General features: G+C 45.0%; 1 protein-coding gene across 3 annotated transcripts in view; it reads right to left on the bottom strand.

Moving 5' to 3' along the window:
- Nucleotides 1–9,277: 9,277 nt before the first annotated feature.
- Nucleotides 9,278–18,681, bottom strand: part of CRADD (CARD and death domain containing adaptor protein) — a 75,563-nt gene continuing 66,159 nt past the window's right edge. For all 3 annotated transcript variants that reach the window (XM_085223074.1, XM_019613823.3, XM_019613828.3), the window contains one exon: nt 9,278–10,975. In XM_085223074.1, coding sequence (XP_085079200.1) covers nt 10,680–10,975 — 296 coding nt within the window. In that variant the 3' untranslated portion in view covers nt 9,278–10,679. The remainder of the gene's footprint in view (nt 10,976–18,681) is intronic.

Here is an 18,681-nt window from a genome sequence, read left to right as displayed (position 1 = left end):
GACCAGGCTGCCCAGAGCCACATCCAGCCTGGCCTTGAATGCCTCCAAGGATGGGACATCACAACCTCCTTGGGCAACCTGTTCCTGTGCAGGTTGGAATGAGGGCTCCCTTCCTTTCTTCCCTTGCCCTTGCCTCTGTGGGTCCACTCATTACTGAAGATAACCCCAGGCACACACGTGCCATTGGCCTACTTCCATATTTCTCATTTAGAGAAATATTTGCTCATTTGCTCACTGTGGCACACACCTGCTATGTAACATGGACAGATCTGGGTTTTTTTTCAGATCTATGTCTTCTAGTTCTTTTTAGATACATTAATCAAAACCTTAAATCATCATTTGTTACTGAGTTAATTACCACTTATGACCACTCAGCAAATATTTTAAAGAGCTGACAGTAGGAAACACCCTGCCATGTGTGGTGTACAAGAACAGCTCTTGAAAAAAAACCACACAACTCTACATTAAGAAAAGAATCATTCGTAGTGATACTTTTGGGCTTTCCTCTTAATGGGTGGGCATACAGAAAGATGTGCAAAAATCAAGCATTCATTCATTCAGAAGAAGAAGCTTCTCAGAAACTTCACATACTTTTCAGACGTAGAAGGGAACAAGTCATATTTTCTTGAGTAGCTTCTCTGGCTGAGAAAGAAGTTTTAAACTAAAGTTCAAGACTGGACTCAGCTGTAAGCTGTATCTTTTAAATCATACAATGTTTATTTATAGAATGTGCTTTCCTTCCCTAAGCCTAAATTCCCTTCAACTCAGTGTCTTCTGATGGGCAGAGTCAGTGCTGCTTTGTCATTTTTTGTTGAGAGATGGGGTTTTTTTTTACAAGCTATTTAGAAATGTCTCTTCCATTTTACTTGCTTATATATCTCTCTGCTGTCTGGCCAGCTTGTGGCTGATAATCCTCAGTGACTCACAGATAAAACCTATTTAAAAAAACCCAAAGTAGTGACGCACCAGATGTGCAGTGAAATTTTAAAAACATGCTATGACTTTTTAGGAATACATGCAATTAATATTAAACAGATGCCTGAAGTTTCCTGCACAGCTGTTTCTCTATTACGTGTCATGACTTTTAATGGCACTGAGGTGAGACATACAGACATGAGGAAATGCAAGTCTATTCCAAATTCAAGCTTCTAAAATTCTAGTAACAAAGAGGAGGAAAAAAAAAAAACCAACAAATCCTACCAAACCTCTCGTGGCAGAAAGTGGAACATTTTTGCTCTGGTGCTTCACAAAGCAGATGATAAAATACGTCTGCAAAGGTAACATATAAGATGTACTGTTTTGTATTTTATCAACTTTAGTAGGCACAATCATCTTTATTGGCTTCCTCTAATATATTTCCTTTTGAAGCAGAGATCCACTCTGTGTTTGTGGATGGCTAAGAGTAGAACTGGATTACGATGTTCCAGAATCCCTCTTGCTGTGTGTGAGCTGTTTATACAAACTGAATAGGTCTTTTTCCAGGGAAGCTTGTCAACCAAGTTTCAATTTCCTTTTATTGGATCTACGAGCCTTTTATTACTCCTTGGAAGGCCTCCTTGAAACTGATGCTGTCAAGGCCCCCATGGACCTCCATGACAGGCAAAGTGGCAGCGCTACTGCAGGGGGCTATCTGCTCTGGCAGCCAGAACTGTTGGGAGCATTTGGTTCCTGCTGGGGCATGTTCTCTCCAAGGATCAAGATTTTGGGACAGGATTCATTTAATCTGCCATGAAGGATGGGGTTTGTCTCAGTAAATGTACACACCTACAGCTGAGGCAGGCATCTATTATAGTCAGTAGGATATGCGTTCATCTCATCCTACCAAAAATACATGGAAAAGTAGATGCATTACTCCCAAAAGGGTCCTGCTTCTCTCTCTTGACTGTAAAAGTACATAATAGGGATCAGCTCTGTTGTCAGTGTCTCTACTGTAGATACCTAAAGTTAAATTGATCCTTCCCTGGCTTTCTAAAGTCAGGTGGCTGGTCAAAGCAACTCATCTAAGTTCCTTTGATAATCAGTGGAAGAGATCCCTCTGGAACATGTCACTTCGATCTGCAAAGTGGGCAGAGCTGCCCACACTGGTGCCATCATTGATCTGCTGGCTATGGGAGAAGTCTGGGCCATGTGTCTGATCTTCAGATGGGGAAGGTCAGAGGGGAAGAAGCCAGGTCCCCATTTCACAGGGTTACATTGCTTCAGGATCACATCCTCATATGTGTGTCCTCATCCATCATCTCAGTCAGGCTCATCTTTTGGCTGGCATGGTGCTTTCACATTTCTTGGATACCTTTTCTGTCTCTCAGGTAAAGCAGGTAAAATGACAAAGGAAAGGCCCCATCTGATAAGAAACTCCAACCCAGGAAATAGTCCTCACCTGGAAGCCACAGACCCCGCTCCTAACCACTACAGTCCATCTCAGGAAGATTTCCTGTGGCCCCAGGTGCCTCCAGCAGCAGTTGCTGTCCCTCCCTGTGTCCCTTTGGAGGCTCATTATAGTTATGATATTTGCCTTCTCACTGCTCATTGTACCTTCTATGGGGAGTCACAGCCAGTTTATCAGCTACTAGGAGCATGCTTTGTGGGCTGAAAAGCAATTTCCTTTTCTCCTCTTGTTGCAGGATCCTAAGAAGGGTTTGATTTATGCCATCAGTTTTAGATTTAAAAATCTTCAACTTCACCTAGGTACATTTCCTGGAGATCGGCAATGCTTAGTATAGTAAGCATTTAGTAATGCTTAACAGATGAGCAATTCTGTTATGGCATATGATTGTCTTCTCCAAACTAGGCCTAGGCTTTTCCTGCCATGTTAGTAATAGTCAATGTCAAATGGTGCCGTTCCTCTTTTCCTCCTTCTCTTACAAAGCTGATGTCCCCAGGAGAGTTCATGGCAGCGAACATAGCAATCTTGCTTGTGATCAGCTGCACTGCTGGCTTACTTTTGTGCAGCACTCCCACTTTGTTGCTGTAATGGCCCTTAAAAACATTTGCCAACATGCTCAAGTACAGGAGAGCACAATGGCACTACCGGTGAAGTGCTGGCTTTTTGATGGAAAACTGCTATTTGCTGGGGAACTGACATTCACCACTGCCTGGATAACAGACTCAACAGGGAACAGTCTTTGTTATTTGATTTCTGCTGGGCTCATCAGAAGTGCACTACAGAGTTGGTTACTTTTGCCATGCCTACACTGCTTCCCGGGCACAGGTGTCTGCACCTGGGTATGTGCACAGTGCCTCCAGATGCAGTTCTTGTGTTGTTATGACCAGTGAAGCCCAGGCTGCCTGCAGAACTGATCTGGCCTGGCAGCCTGCCACATTTAAGTCCTCCCAGAGGACTTTTCTGCCTGGTACTGCTGGGTAGTACTACCATGGGGTAAAGAGGACACGGGAGCAAGCAGGCTGAGGGCACTGTGCATGTCTTCTGCATCCAGGAGAGAGAACTCCGCACAGGCGAGTGGTGAAGAACAATACAGACTGAAACATGTCACTACGGCCCACCATGAGGGTCTGTGCAAACCCACAGGGGAGTGCCCCCAGCAGGGGCAGGCAGGCACATGCACCAGGGGCACCCTGAGGAGCACACACGAGCACACGCCTATGTGCTGCGCCCAGCCCTCATCCATTCCTATTCTCCATGCTTGAAATGTTTATTTTTATAACACTTAAGAGAACAACCTGCATTTCTTAGATGAGACACTCCAGAAGCGCTTTGAAGCAGCCAAAGTTTCTGTTGACTTTTCATTTTGTTTCCCAAGGAACCAGCTATTTTGGGTGCGAGTTTCTCCGAGCCTGGCTATGTATTGACTCACAGTCCCACACCAGAGATGGGTGAGTCCCTCAGAGCACTCACAGCAGTGGGGAGGTTGTGTCGTTCAGTGAAGTCCTCCAACTCCATCAGAGCTGGATTCAATGGCTCAGGATCAGACAAGAGGTTAAACACGTCCCCAAAACTCAGCAGTTGGCCTTGGATGAGGTGGCCGGGTGGCACATGTCCCTGTGTCCCAACACTGACCTAGTGCTCATGTCCTGCACACGGCAATGGTGATGGCTGCGTGTCCCTCACGCGGTACTGGGTGGGTAACAGCTATGGCCAGGAGCGTTTGCTGTCGTCAGTGTGTGGCAGTGTGCCTGCTGGAACTTCTCTGGGATGACGGCTCTGCTTCAGTCACTCACAGCTTGTCATCTCGCCAGGATCTCTCGCCTCCTGGGATTAACTTTTGGAAATGGCAGCTGAATGCCCTGTGAGCAATGTCCCTTCTAGGAAAGTGTGTTAAACCTGGACCCAGCCTGTCAGCTGGATTTCAGGGTGAAATCTGATGTGTTGACTGTGTCCATTTAGTGAAAGAAAAAGAAAAAAAAAATAAAAATCCTACCTGCTGCAGTATCTGCTAAGGTCAGGATGGATATCTCCTGACATGGGGTCTCACGGTATGGACAAGGAGGTGCTGGGGAGCAGCCTTTGGCTCCAGAGCTCATTCCCTCTTCTCCTCCTCCTGTTCCATTTGTCCCCCTGCTCTCTGTTGCCACCATGCTGACCCACGTGTTCCTCTCTGCACTGTTTGCTTTTACTGCTGTCTTTACCAGGAGTTCCAGGAGCTGACTCACCGGAGCACAGAGCTGCCACAGAGGCAGGGACTGACAGCCTGTGGCACAGAGCCCGCTCTGGGGCTGAACCAAAACGAAATCATGGTCCTCAAATTCACAGCAAACTGTTCAGCCAGTCTCTGGGTTTCACTTCTAGTTTGGCTTTCTTCAGATGTATGCCATTGCTCTCATGTGCTTCTGTGATGTGAGTTTTGCTTTAAATGGATAGCTCCTGTCATTTTTTGTCCTTTGGGTCTGCGGGACCCAAAGACTGGGTGCTCGGTGAGAAGACCCTTGTGCTTCACAAGGAGAAAGCCTTGTGCTCTGCCTCCTCAAGGTGTTCTGCTGAGGTTTCTGTTGTACCCTGCTCCAAAAGCAAACGTTCACATGGCAAATAACCCAGGACTTGCTACCCGTGAGTCGGGCTCCTCTCACGGGAAGCCTGCATCGTTCTGTGGGTTGCAGCCTGAAGTCATTTCTCAAATTTTGCTAAGTCAGGGCCGGCAATGGAGAGGAAGAATATTTAATTATGGAGGCTCATTTCGCATACAGACATCCGACCCGAAGGCACAGAGAGCCCAGCGTGAGGCAAATAAAATTCCATCAGAAGGCTCGATTTCCCAGGTCCATACGTGGCTGGCTTGTTAATGCTTTTTCTCAGAAATCTTTATTATGGAGCACAGGGGCGTGTGCTGATCACACGCTGCTTCTTGGAACTTGCTGGGAGGCGCCGCACTGGGAGGTAGCTCGGGACGGGACTCTGAACAAAAGGTGTTGCTTAAGCATTTTCCAGAATAATCAAGCACTTGTTATGCAGTCTGCTTAATAACCTGAAAGAAGGATCCTTATCAGGAGGCTCCACATGTTCTAGCTGTTAACTGCTTTCAGTATTCAAATAAAAGCTAGCAAACGTGTCCATAAAAATAAAATTACCTCATAGAAGACGGTATCGCCGAGGTCTGCCTGCTCAATTAATTGGAAGTTGTATTGTTTCCTGTTAGTAGGCCTTTATATCTTTTTACAGGGCTGCTGTGTGCCCCTCGGAATTCAAAGGGCAGTGAATGGGCCGTGTATGCTCAGTGCTGTTCCCACCAAGGTACTCTGAAGATGAATTGGGGTGGTTGGCTCGGCCATGCCAGCCTAGGCTGAACAGGAGCCTTTGGAAATTGGGGGCTGGGTTGTATGAGCTGGGAAGCACCGTGTTCCAGCAAGAAAGGTGTAAAGCAAAAAACACTTTCTGACTTTCTGGAGTGGGAAATGACAGAACGTCTTGCTGAAAAACCAAAATGAACATTGTTGGACCGTAATAAGCTCCGTGTGCTGCTTCTTAGGGAATGATACTCAGCGTGCGTGCACAAAGAAACCACACTGCCCTGTGAGAATAACTGAGTGACTCCCTTAAAAAACCCCAAACTAGCAGTGCAACAATTGAAGGTTACAGTCAGTAACAATAACAGAGAATGATTGAGATCGCATTTAGCAGCAACACTCTGATGTCCGGGATGCTAGGAGGCTGTGCATATTTTAAAGCCGGAATGGCTAACTCTGGGGCCTAACCCAGAGCCTCATGCCATGAGTCAGGCTGGCTCACATCTGCCAGGTGGCCAACAGCAAGGATCCTCACCACGGGACAAAATAAAAAGACACTATTCATCAAAAAATAACCCTGAATCTGGGTCTGGTCATGGCCGGTGAGACGTGTGGCCGAGCTGTGCTCCCAGCTGAGGCCTTGTGCTGCCTGGCCCTTAGCCCGCTGGTGGCCATGGCCATGGGGAAGGTGTGTTTGGGACTGGGCTCACGCTTCTCACCAAGGCCTACGACAGCACTCAGAGAGCATTGGCAGCCAGCAGCTGGGCAGCTGCATGCCCTCTCTGTTGAGCAAGCTTGCTGCTGGTTTGTGAGAGCTCTGGGTCAAGGGCTTGGCTTGTTCCATCCTCTGCCCTTTTCTGTTCCTCTTTTATTTTTCCTTTCTCACGACGCTGATTTTGAAGTGCAAAGCAGCACTTGAGGCAAAGAGGACCCCATAGCCCAGAATGCTTTCTGCACCCACAAAAACCCTTCGCGTTTTATTGCCCCAAATTCATAAGGACTGCTTTTCAAAGGGAGGTAGTAAAAGTACCACGCTTCAGCAGGTTCCAATTAGAGACGGCCTAATCCAAAGCGCATTGAAGTCAATAAGAGACTTTTTGTCTCCTTTCTTTTGGGGCCTGGATCCAACATCAGTGTCAGAAATGGCATCTGCAGCACGTGCAGGCATTTTAATGCTGTCTCCGTACAGAAGTGCCAGGAGCCTTCCTGCACCATCAGCTCTTTGGTAACCGCTCCGCTCCACTGAGCATTCAGCCCTCCCCGACAGCTTCAAAGGGAAGTTACCAATTCATCTGTCTCACAACTAAGATGCCAGGTTCAGAAGTGAATTCAGATAAAAACACATCCTTATTTTTTTAATCTGGAAAGAGATTTTGAAAGATTATTTCCATTTCCAGCAATTGCTCCTCTTTCTCAGGAAAGACACTGTGTTCAGGCTAAAAAGAAGCCAAATCACTAGGTCTATTTTTAGATCTACTTATCGGGTGATAGACACCTTGAAGGTCTTTTTCTCATTTAGTGAAATCCAGACACCATTTGTAAATTCACCCCCCCCCCCCCAAAAAAAAAAAGATTGTAAATTATTATTGTAAATACACAAACCTTTTAGGAACTGCCTTTTCAGCTCTACTTCTGCTATGCCTCAAGATTAGTTTATGGCCATTGAGGATACAGAAGCTTATAAATAGTTTAGCTCTCAGAGCTTGTTTTTATTTCCAGTAAGAAACAAAATTGGCAGCATGACCATATTTAGAATAAGATCGGCGTGCGCTTTATATTCTTTGAATATAATGGGACTTTTGTTTGTTTTTCCAACCTTCAACAAAATGTTTTATTCCATAGATCGATGACTGTCGTAATATATGAGTCAAGACGGAAATTTCCCCCGCATCATCTCAGAGAAGCAGCTCAAAGATGACTGCATTTTAGTTCTCCTCTACACTCCAGCCACTGTTTAGAGCAATGTGAAGCCTAATCCATGTGGTCATGTGGTCTCTCCTTTGTGATAATCCATGTTGCTCTGTGCAGGTGGGAAGTACTGCTCTTAGCCCTTTCCTTTTGCTATGCTAAGAGTCTGCCTGTACTCTCCGAGTACAAAACAATTTTTTGTAAAGCCTACTTACCTCTGAAGAATTAAACGGGATCTGAGCATCTCCTTTATAAGTCAAGGAAGAGAAGCAATGGCTGCTTATTCCAGGAGCTAGAAGTCAAGCTATTCATTTCTGTAGGAGACCCAGGAGACACCTTTGCTTTTCTCTCTCAGGGCACCTAAACACTGCTGCAAACAAGTACAGAGCAATCACACTAGTTGCTCTCAAAAGACTTTTTTGGCTTCAGCTAAGAAACCAGAACTCAGTTGAAAACACTTGAACTGCCACCGGGCGAGATGACCGCTGTGGGTGCTGTTCCCATCACCGTCCCTGGGGCAGGGAGCAGCCCCTACCAACCCTGGGTTGTCACCCAAAGTGTGAAGGCAGAGATGGGGACACTGACTGATGGAGCTGCCTCCCCCTGAACAATGCTCGAGTGCCGGCTTGCCTCAGAGTGACATTTAAACAAGTAACATTTGCTCTCAAATTAGCCAGAGAAGAATAAACATTTTAAGATCTCTTGGCTGTGCTAAGGGAGAATGAGAGGCGTTGCTTTACATCTGAAGAATTAAATTGTCTTAATTACATCCTCGTGTAAAATAAAGCATTACATACAGAAGAAAAATATTTTTAAGTAGATGGAAAAATCCACTGGGTTAAAGGAATACTACTGTCAAGTTTAGTGTGTCCCTGTATTTGTGTGGTGCAAAAACAAGCCTTAATAAAACTGAAGAGTCTAATAGAAACATTTCCATGAATTTAAAAATAACAGCAATGGAAACAGTCTCATAAAACAAGTAAACCTCTCCCTTCAGTATTTGCACCTCAAGTATTACAGCACTAATTTTGGGCCTGGGAACGTGAAAGCAGCTATAAATTATGAATTAGGTGCTTTGTCAGGATACCTGACTGGTTAGGAAGGCTTCTTTGGCATGAGACTTCATACCTGTTCCAAGCTCTTTTCTTTAAAATGCTCTAAATATAGTTATGTGTAATCTGACATCGGCCTTATAAAAGAAGAATATAAAATCCAAAGTTCATGCAGAGAAGAAAGTACCAGGACCTGTGAGTGCACCACCCATCCTACCGCTTCACTGCGGGACTGGCTGTACTGCCGCATTCAGGCTGGGCTAACTGGGGATGGCTCCCCATGCCACCAGTCTGTGTTCAGATTTGGCCCATGCCGGCTCAGAACAAGACAAGGTCCTTGCATTTATGTGACTGTAGAGCTGCATTCCTCCTGTAAGCCACGCTTTCGGTATTTCGTCCCACTTCACATCTCCCTCCAAGCTGCTGCCAGGGATGCCGCTCTGCCCCTCTTCCCTAACATACATGTCACACCGGTGCTCATCTCGTAGCAGAACAGGTTCAGAGTCCTCACACTCCTTTCTCTGCACCGTGTCTATGTGAATTTGCCAAATGTCTCCGTATACCTCTAGGAGTTTTTCAACAAAAAGTATATGCTGGCATGAAAGCATCACGAACTAGTAAAATAAGTAACACGGCCTAAATTGATTTAAACTGTTTATTTGGGACTTGTTGATAGACTTAGACTCTGTAAATAGCTGTAATAGGATAATGATTAATTAAGATCCAAATGAGGATCATGATTTACTGAAGGTGAAAGCTGTATGCAGAAGACTACTACCAGATCACTTCAGGACCTGCAGGAATTGCCAGGACAGCTCTTCATGCTTCTGAAAAGCAAGGCAGACAATGTCTCCTGAAAATGTCTTTGTTTTTCCTAATTTCCCATCTTTGGGAAATGGCTTCAAAAATCAGAGTAGAGGAAGAATTAAAAAAGAAAAAAAGGCAATAAAGCTCATTCTTTCTCTAGTAAAGATTTCTGACAAGCCTGTTAAGCTGTTAAATTATATGGAGCAGATCCTGTAGGATGGGAAGTTATTTGGCAATGACTCTGTATAGATGAAATGGTCTACCAGAACTTGCTCATAAACAGACCTGGAAACCCTGCACTCAAACATTGTTCCTCATTTACAGTACAGTAAAGTGCCCATAAAGAATTAACATGTATTTAGCCTCTTGCCATCAGGTCTCTAAGAGCAGCTGGTTGCTTCTGTTGCCTCTGCATACATGCTATAGCACAAAGACTCAGCAGACATCAGTTTATCTTCCAGTTTACTAGCTGAGACAAAGATGGGAAACTTAAAAGTCATCTCATTTCTTAGGTACCTTCTCTGCCTATCCTCTGTGACGTTCCTGCTGCGTATCTTCCCAGAGAATTCCCCACCCACACTTACGCAGTGTCCGCCTCCTTGGAGAAACCTACACCTTTTAAACTATAATGGGAAAAGACCTCACCAGCACACCAGGTTCCTGTTACTCTCTCTTAGGGCCAGTTTGAAAGGTAGAATAAAGTGGCAGCCATCTACCCGAGCAAGAAGTGATATGTGCTAAGACTGACAAATGTGAAACGGCCACCTGCAGTAACTGCTGTATAATCATTGCATTAGTAACAGTGATTATTCTCATTTCTTATTGGGATATCAGGGAATTAGCATGGAACAGCAGTAAAAAAGGCTCTTAGTCCATAGTGCAGAAAACAGGTTAAATCAAGTGTTGCTTCCACTGTGAAATGGGAAACCTTGCTGAACTCACTGCAGGGCCTCCTGTGTGCAAGGACTTTAAGCGTCACCCTATATCCCCACTGGAATAGTACAAGAGCAAAGAAAGAGGAAAGAGTGATCCATTTTTTAATGCCTGCTAAAAAGAAACCTGGCACGAAAAGAATTACAAGTCACAAGGTGCCACAGAAAACTGAAATGTAGAAACTTAATAAAATCACAGTTCTCAACCCCAGTTTTGCCAGTTTGATGCACCAGATCTTCAACTCGTCTCGTGATGTACTTAATTTAGCAAAGTACTCGAAAGCTCCCAATGAATGGCAAGGCTTTACTCAAGCATGCACTGCATCACAGAAGGATCCACTTCTTCTGCCATCAGACTAGCATGCAGACTTTGGATTGTTGCATTTTTCCCAAAACGCTGTCTCCACAGTACAAAAGCAGCTACTATCTGTGACTGAACGTTGTGAGGGTGATTGACTTTACATCGATAGATGTCAGTATGGGACAAACCCAAGCACAGAACAATATGCTCCCATTCGGGTCCCAGTCTCCTCGCAAGCTTGTTCATCTGTTGATCTGTTGGTGAACTCTTCAAAATACATGGGGCAATTTCGGCTGCATCTGTAAAAAAAATAAAGAAAATGCAAACACACATCACTAGGCAATGTTGCAAATATTAACGCGGAACCTTGACAAGGAGAGAATAAGCAAAGCTGAGGTGAAATAATTTATTAATTTGAGAAACAGCAAGGACACTCAACTGGAAAAATGAATTACATAATCAAATACAAGATTAATTAGAGGAAAACTAATGCTCAATAGACCTTATTAGAGAGCCTGGAGCTTCTGAATGCCAATAATCCAGATATCAGAATTCTACTCTGAAGCCAGAACTTTCAAAAGTAATTACAGATTTTGGGGGAGTGAACAAGAAAGGTTTTAAAGGAACATGCTTCCAGCAGTCAGCACATTCTGAAAATCAGCCTTGCTGTACAAGTATGACAATGACACATATAGGACCAATAATATCTCACCACTTCGGTCCTGTCTCTCTGTTTATACACATCAGAAATAACTGATTCCTTAGTTACCAGGAAGTCTTCAGTCTCCTAGGATGCTGCTTACCCTTTGTTCGCTGTTATATATAGCAAAATCATCTTTGGGTGGCCAGCTTCGGGGGCTTTTCTTTTATTTGAATAAACCCTAACAGTGCTAGGATTAATTACTCCCGAGGAGAGAAATAGGCTCTTCTAGAATACAATTCGTATATTTGAAAGAAGATGTTTAAAATAGACTAGATGAATTACTCCTCTAAAAATGCACATTTCTCTCCATTGACTATAAAAGGAGCGCTGGGTATAAGCTCACATGTTGACGTCGATGCTGTAAACGCCCAGCGCTGGTGAAACAGTTCTCTGCCTGTAAATTCAAACCACAGACCAGTTGCTTTGAAAAGGTGTATCTAGAAAAGCAGCATATCTGCAAAACATATTCACTCTCTGATACCTTTTGAGATCACAAGCTGTAATGAAGGGTCAATGCAAGCTGCAATTGCTACTCTGCTCTTGTCACTGAAGATACTGCGTCAAAACAGAGCAAAAATAACCTCAGGAAAATGCTAATTATAGCCTGCCAATCTGAAGCAGCAGCCTCCCTCCAGAAGAGCTGCTTTGCAAAATCTAATTTATAGCTCCAATACCCTGTTCACAGTCTCTGCCACAGCAGAACAGCAACACTAGAAAGCACTACTCCACTGTCTGAAAACAAAAATTGTTTTTGCATAGAATACCCAGAGCCTGCGAACATTCATACTGTTGGAGCCCAATCACACATGAGTGTTCTATGGAGCTGTTTTGAGTAAAGGCAAAATTGCTTTCTGGAGAGCATCTAGGTGTCACAGTTTTGGCTGGGACAGAGATTTTTTTTTTTCCTAGATGTTCATGTGATACTGTGTTTTGGATTTTTGATGAAAATAGTGTTGATAACGCACGGATGTTTCCATTGCTGTGGAGCAGTGCATGCACAGAGCCAAGGACTTTTCAGCTCCTCGTGCTGCCCTGGCGGCAAGGGGCTGGGAGGAGACAGAACCGGGACAGCTGACCCAGACTGATGAAAGGGATGTCCCATACCATACAGCATCATGGACAGCAATAAAAGCCAGGGGAATGAAGGAGGAAGGGTGGATTTTCAGAGTGATGGCGTTTGTCTTCCCAAGAAACTATTATGCATGATGAGCCTTGCTTTCCTGGAAGTGATTGAACACCTGCCTGGTGATGGAAAGCAAGGAATGTGTTCCTCGCTTTGCGTCACTTACGTATGCAGCTTTTGTTTTTACCTAGAAAACTGTCTTTATCTCAGGCCTACGGATTTCTGCACTTTTCCCTTTCCAATTCTCTCCCCTATTCCACCTGGGGAGTGTGACGGGTGGCTGAGTGGTGCTGAGCTGCCTGCAGGGTTAAACCACAGCATTAGGGCCTCTCATCTCCTGGCTGCCAAAAGAACTGGGACAGTGGCTAGTTTTGGGGTAGGGCACAGGTCACAAGCTTTCTTGCACAGGTCCCAGCTACAATAGCAAAGGCTGAATGTCCAGACCACCTTTCAGCTTCAGCAGCTTCTGAGACAGAAGGGTTTGTGTCAGGTCAGTGGCTCCAGCCCTCATCACAGAGCTCAAGACAGAATTCACCTTCTCCCAAGAATGCATCTGGAAAGACAAAGGCTCTGTGGCATGCAGGCTGTACATTTCGTTGTCGATGTCAGCAGTGGCAAAGGAGCCTCCACGGCCTGTCACCCCAGCACAACTCTCCTGAAGAAGGAAGAGCAGCACCACGGGGCTGCCCCCCCATTACACACAATGCCAGTTCCATGGGCACATCGAGACCATTGAGTGCCTGTCATGAACACAAAAGTGAACGCAAGTACTTGATAATAAGTACGATTTACAATGAAGACAGCTACCCTGTGCTGCAGCAAACAATATTTCTTGCTATTGAACCCACGTACTGTCTCAGCTACTAAGCAAGAACTCTGTGCCCAGGAGGAGGACCTGCCAGCCCAAGATTTTTGCTCTCACATTGAGATTTTTACATCTCGTGTTCACTAGCAGAATGATTTTATGGTACTGAAATGTGATCAAGCAGGGAGGCCTAACAACAATATATGTCAGCTTGTCCATCCAGCCTTTGATATCAGGCAGATTTTTTTACTACAACAAGTATCTTGCCTTCAGCCTGTTATCAGCCCTTTAATAAGAATAAGAATAAAACCCATCCAGGAAATCTTTTCATCTTGGGCTAGCATCTGATTCCAATATGGATGCAGGAAATTCTGGGACAGGAGCCAAATGTTAAATTTAATACAAAGGCCTGTTACTTTAGTCCCATTTTATTTTCTGTGATAGCTCTTTTTCAGCTCACTTCTCACTGAGAAAAAACCAAGACAAGTATTACATGACAGGCAACATTATTTAGAGGTATACAGAAATATTTAGTGAGATCATTTAGTTATGACAAATGTAAAATAATATAAAGGTTTGGATATGATCTACGATTAATAACACTCTTAATTTAATAAACACAAGGGCATTTCAGGTAAAAGGGAAATGCTTTTTCTGTCCTCAGCAACCAAGCTGCTTTGAACACATTGCAAAAACATTAAAGACAGCTTGTTTTGGTTATTTTTACTGCAGACCCCCGCTTACAATCTGCATTGGTCAGAATAGGCTGATGGAGGTAGCAAGAGTACAGTATAAGTTCCAATTATGCAGATGCTCTGACTGCATTTGAAATATACATTCAGGAAACTAAGACCTAAATTTGCAAAGATACAAAGCTTTTCTAACTTTAGGTGGATCCAGTATGAAGATGTCTGTGTTTAAGATAGATACAGGCTTGTGAAATTCATACTGCATCATTGGAAATGGGGAGAAGTGGGGCTTGTGGAGGGTGACCTGACTTGCACCCGTGGTGCCACTGGGCTGCTTGTTCATTATTTTGCTATAGTGGTGTGACCTGTATTTTACAGGAGAACCTGGAAGGTGCTGATGGCTATTACAAAAAAGACCATTTGTGGTGTTTCTACCTCCAGAGAGCAGGCTAAGTGAAAGACCACAACAGCTGTGGACATAGTCTGTTGTGTGAAATGTCATGGCTGCATGCTGTGGAGATTGAGAGTTCAACCTTTCACCGCTCACACCGAAACCACCAAGGCCCTGAGAAATGGCAAGCTGACAGCTCTGTGCTGGGGAGCACGTTGACTTGGGGCAGGGCTGCTCTAATGCCAGATTGCTGGAGCAGCACTGGGACCACAAAAATTCCTCTTCTCAGGGCTGAAAGCAGGGAGGATGCTCTCCACCCTGGATTTGGAGTTGGAACTGACCCAGAGAAAGAACTGTGGCTCCTCCTGTTCAAAGCTGCAGCACAAAGGGACAGGCTTCTCCCCTTCTCCACCTGCTTCCTGCCACTGGCTCTAGCTGGTCAAGGAAGATCATTCATCCTCAACCTTAATCCTAGCCATCCCAGCTGAAAACAAAAAGAAAACATTGACAACTACCAGCCTGTGTGCTTCTGGACCGTGGCTCAAAGTGGGAGACATAGCCACGCTAGTGAGTGTGGACAGGAAACAGATCTGGATATAAATAGAAATTACCACAGACAGGGACCAAACAAAACAGAGTAACCCAGATACCAAAAATATGTTTGGGGCAAAAGCATCCGGTTCCCACTTTGGCATTCAGTTTTCTTCGAGACATTCCCAGTTCACAGAATCACAGAATCACAGAATTGTAGGGGTTGGAAGGGAGATCATCGAGACCAACCCCCCTGCCAAAGCAGGTTCCCTACACCAGGTCGCACAGGTAGGCGTCCAGGCGAGACTTGAATATCTCCAGAGAAGGAGACTCCACAACCTCCCTGGGCAGCCTGTTCCAGTGCTCCGTCACCTCACCGTGAAGAAGTTCTTACGCACATTCCTGTGAAACTTCCTATGCTGCAGCTTATGTCCGTTTCCCCTCGTCCTGTCTCCACGTACCACTGAAAAGAGACTGGCCTCACCGCTATGGCCGCCACTCCTCAGATATTTATAAACCTGGATCAGGTCCCCTCTCAGTCATCTTTTCTCAAGGCTAAACAGACCCAGTTCACTTAGCCTTTCTTCATAGGGGAGATGCTCCAGGCCCTTCACCATCTTTGTGGCCCTCCACTGAACTCTTTCCAAGAGATCCCTGTCTTTTTTGTACTGGGGAGCCCAGAACTGGACACAGTACTCCAGATGAGGCCTTACCAGGGCAGAGTAGAGGGGGAGGATCACCTCCCTTGACCTGCTGGACACACTCTTTTTAATGCACTCCAGAATGCCACAGTTTCAAGCACAAAACTCCAGGATGTTGTAGCAATCAGGGGGATGGAAAAAGAAACTCACTCCAGATCAGCCCCCCTTGGCAGAAGTGAGAAGATGTAACATAAAGTCCAGCAAAGTGAGCTTTGAATGGGGGAGCAAACAAGCTTGGTTCCAGCACGGGATGCAGCAGTAATAAACACTGAGGTGTTCTGGGGTGGTCTGCAAAGTGCCCAGCTGATTCCTCAGAACCATCAGCAGCCTAAGTGCTTCTGTCTGAAGGTCTCTTTTCTGTGTAAATATGACTCCTCTGTGTGTGACCAAAAGCATCTGCTTAGAGTTTCAAAGATCCTTCTCCCTGATGCAGTCAATTTATTTTACTGGTTTTTGCTATCTGTTGTGTGAAAAGTACTTTGATGAAAATGATGTGTCTGAATCCAAAGTGCTGAAAAAGTCCCAATCAGCTGCCACCTCATCCTGGAGGACAACTCCATATGCAGTTAAGGACAGAGTTAGGGATAACTGAGGCCACCTGTTATCTAATCACTGCTGGTTAAAGCTGCCCCTTGGGAAAGGATGTTCTGGGAACTGGTCTCTGCTTCCAGCACTGCCTCTGTATTTTATCTGTTAAAATGGCCATGTGCACTCACTGGATAAGAAAGCAGAAGCAGTCCTGGAAGAGACTGGAATCCAGGTCTCTCTGAGCTGCACATCCCAGTGCTGAGCAGCATGATAAAGCTCTACTTTGTTCTCTTTCTCTTGATTAATAATTCCAGTAAAAAATAGAAAGATTTCCCTGTGAAGGGTTAAGAACACTTCCCAGCATCCAGAACAGAGGCTGGTGGAGAGAGAGAAAACTCCTGGGAAGAAAGGTATGCTTAGACACAATAAAATCAAATGCAAGATCTTTGGCTGAAAGTGCTAGGCAAACACTCTTATTTTTGTATTATCACCTCACAAACAGGCAGGTGATTCTGGGCTTCAAATCTTGCACAGCTGGGAATGAGACTGCAGAAAGGAATAATTTCTTAGGCAGGCTTCTGGCCTCCACATCTTCTCTTGGTAGGCGTACAGTCCTTCAGTGATCTGAACTCAACTGCCTAGCCCTTTTTATTCTCTTGACACCCTTACCAGATCCTACTCATAATATCTAAAGAGTTCAAAGCAAGCATTTCAGAGTCCTCTTTAATCGTCTTTTCTGGCATCTGGAGTACACTTCTTCCCTGAGAAGTGTTAAAGCTGGAGCAAGAAGTCCCACAAGCACAAACCAAAAAAAGCCTTGCTTCCCCAGGTGTGATTCCATAGCTGATTGACTCCTGCTTCAGCCAGTCCTCACAGGGCCTCTCTGGAGGCTTACTGATGAAATCTTCTCTACTGCTGCAAGTAGGCAGGCTTCTTGAAACTGGCCAACAGGTTCAGAAGGTACCAAGGGTAGACAAATATACGTAACAGCCCTCAGAAGAGAACAGCACAGCTTTGGTTAATAGGAAACTATGTTACAGAAAATGGGAGCTCCCAGTGACAATGGAGAGGCACCATAGAACACCAAAGCTCATGTGCCAGCAGCCACACGTGGAGCTCTTCAGCTAAGGGCTGGGCTGGATAGGGCCCTGGGCAGCCTGATCTAGTTGGTGACAGCCCTGCCCATGGCAGCAGTGTGGAACTAGCTACGGTCCCCTCCAAATCAATCCATTCTGTGGTTCTATGATTCTATGAAAACATGCATAAGAAAGAACTAGTGGCAGTCGCTGCTTCCCTCCAGCCCCCTCCAAACGCAGTGCACTTGTTCAACTAGTCTGAACAGCCGACCCAGTACTGAGCAGGTCTGGTCATGGTTGCCAGACCGTGTGCTGTGTATTTTGGCAGGTGCCTTATGTTCCAGGAATTATTTAATGACTAAGTGTCATAATAGCAAAAAAACCTGCGTATAATCATGTAGATTTGCTTTAAAGTGTAATCCCCTTGGGCCGAGCACAACTGCAGAACTGGATCGTGAAGCAGAACAACACTTGGAGGATCAGGCTGGGACAAGCTTTCAAGAGCTTTGAGGTGGGGCTGCAGAACCTGAATGGGGAGGTGAGTGTGTAAGGCTGCTGATAACGGAGGGACCTGAGATTTCACAGAGCAGCAGTCCTCCATGAGCTATCAGAGACCTTGGGTGAAAGGGAAAGAGGAAATTATGAGTCCTGAGGGCTCCTAGCAAGTAATGTACTTCACAGAATCCAAGACCAGATGATGAAAGTGGTCATGGTGAGAAGGATGGAATAAAGAGGGTAACTGCTGGGTAACCGCAGGGAGCGGGTTGGCTCAATTTGTTAGAAAAGGGGATGGGAGGTGACAGTAAGCCTCCTTTAGTGGGGCTGCTCTTCTGCTTTCTTGTTCAGCTCTTCTCCCTCATCCCTGTCATAACAGGCAGAATGGAAGGCACATGCCTGCTCTCTTCCTACAGCATATCCAAATTCATGAGCATTAAGCCAGCCTATGGCAATGAATGACTGGAGTGCTAAATGGGATGTACCATGCTAGCTTTATTTGGTGGGCTTTCACGGAGAATGAAGCACTTATTCTGTCCTGTGCAAATTAAAAATGTTGAGGAAGCACTACAAGATCATTTCCTTGCTGTAGAAGAAGTTCCATTGAAGAAGACCCATTCAAACACAACAAACTAGCTCAAAACATGGATGAGTAAAAAAAAGTACAACAGACTATCCAGAAACCAACCCATACTGTATAATTTGTGCTGTTTTTTCCTTTTGCTGTTGCAAATTTTACATCAAACTGATTCAAAGGCTGGGAAGGGAACACTAGTAAAATGCAACAGCTCCAAATAATCACGCTCTGTGGAATATGGAAAAATATTTACCTTCTATATATCATTTTTCTATAAATCTGTAAATATGGATTGTGCAGTCCATCCAGAAGAGACTATTCAGAACCACTATGGTCTGCTTCCTGATGCCAGTGAGTTTCAAAAACTGTTGGACTGGGGAATGAGA

Source organism: Meleagris gallopavo, chromosome 1, assembly GCF_905368555.1.
Source record: "Meleagris gallopavo chromosome 1, MGAL_WU_HG_1.1, whole genome shotgun sequence".
In the NCBI taxonomy this organism is placed as follows: domain Eukaryota; kingdom Metazoa; phylum Chordata; class Aves; order Galliformes; family Phasianidae; genus Meleagris; species Meleagris gallopavo.
The sequence above is the reverse complement of the archived record's forward strand: the minus strand, read 5'-3'. Positions and strand labels throughout refer to the sequence as shown.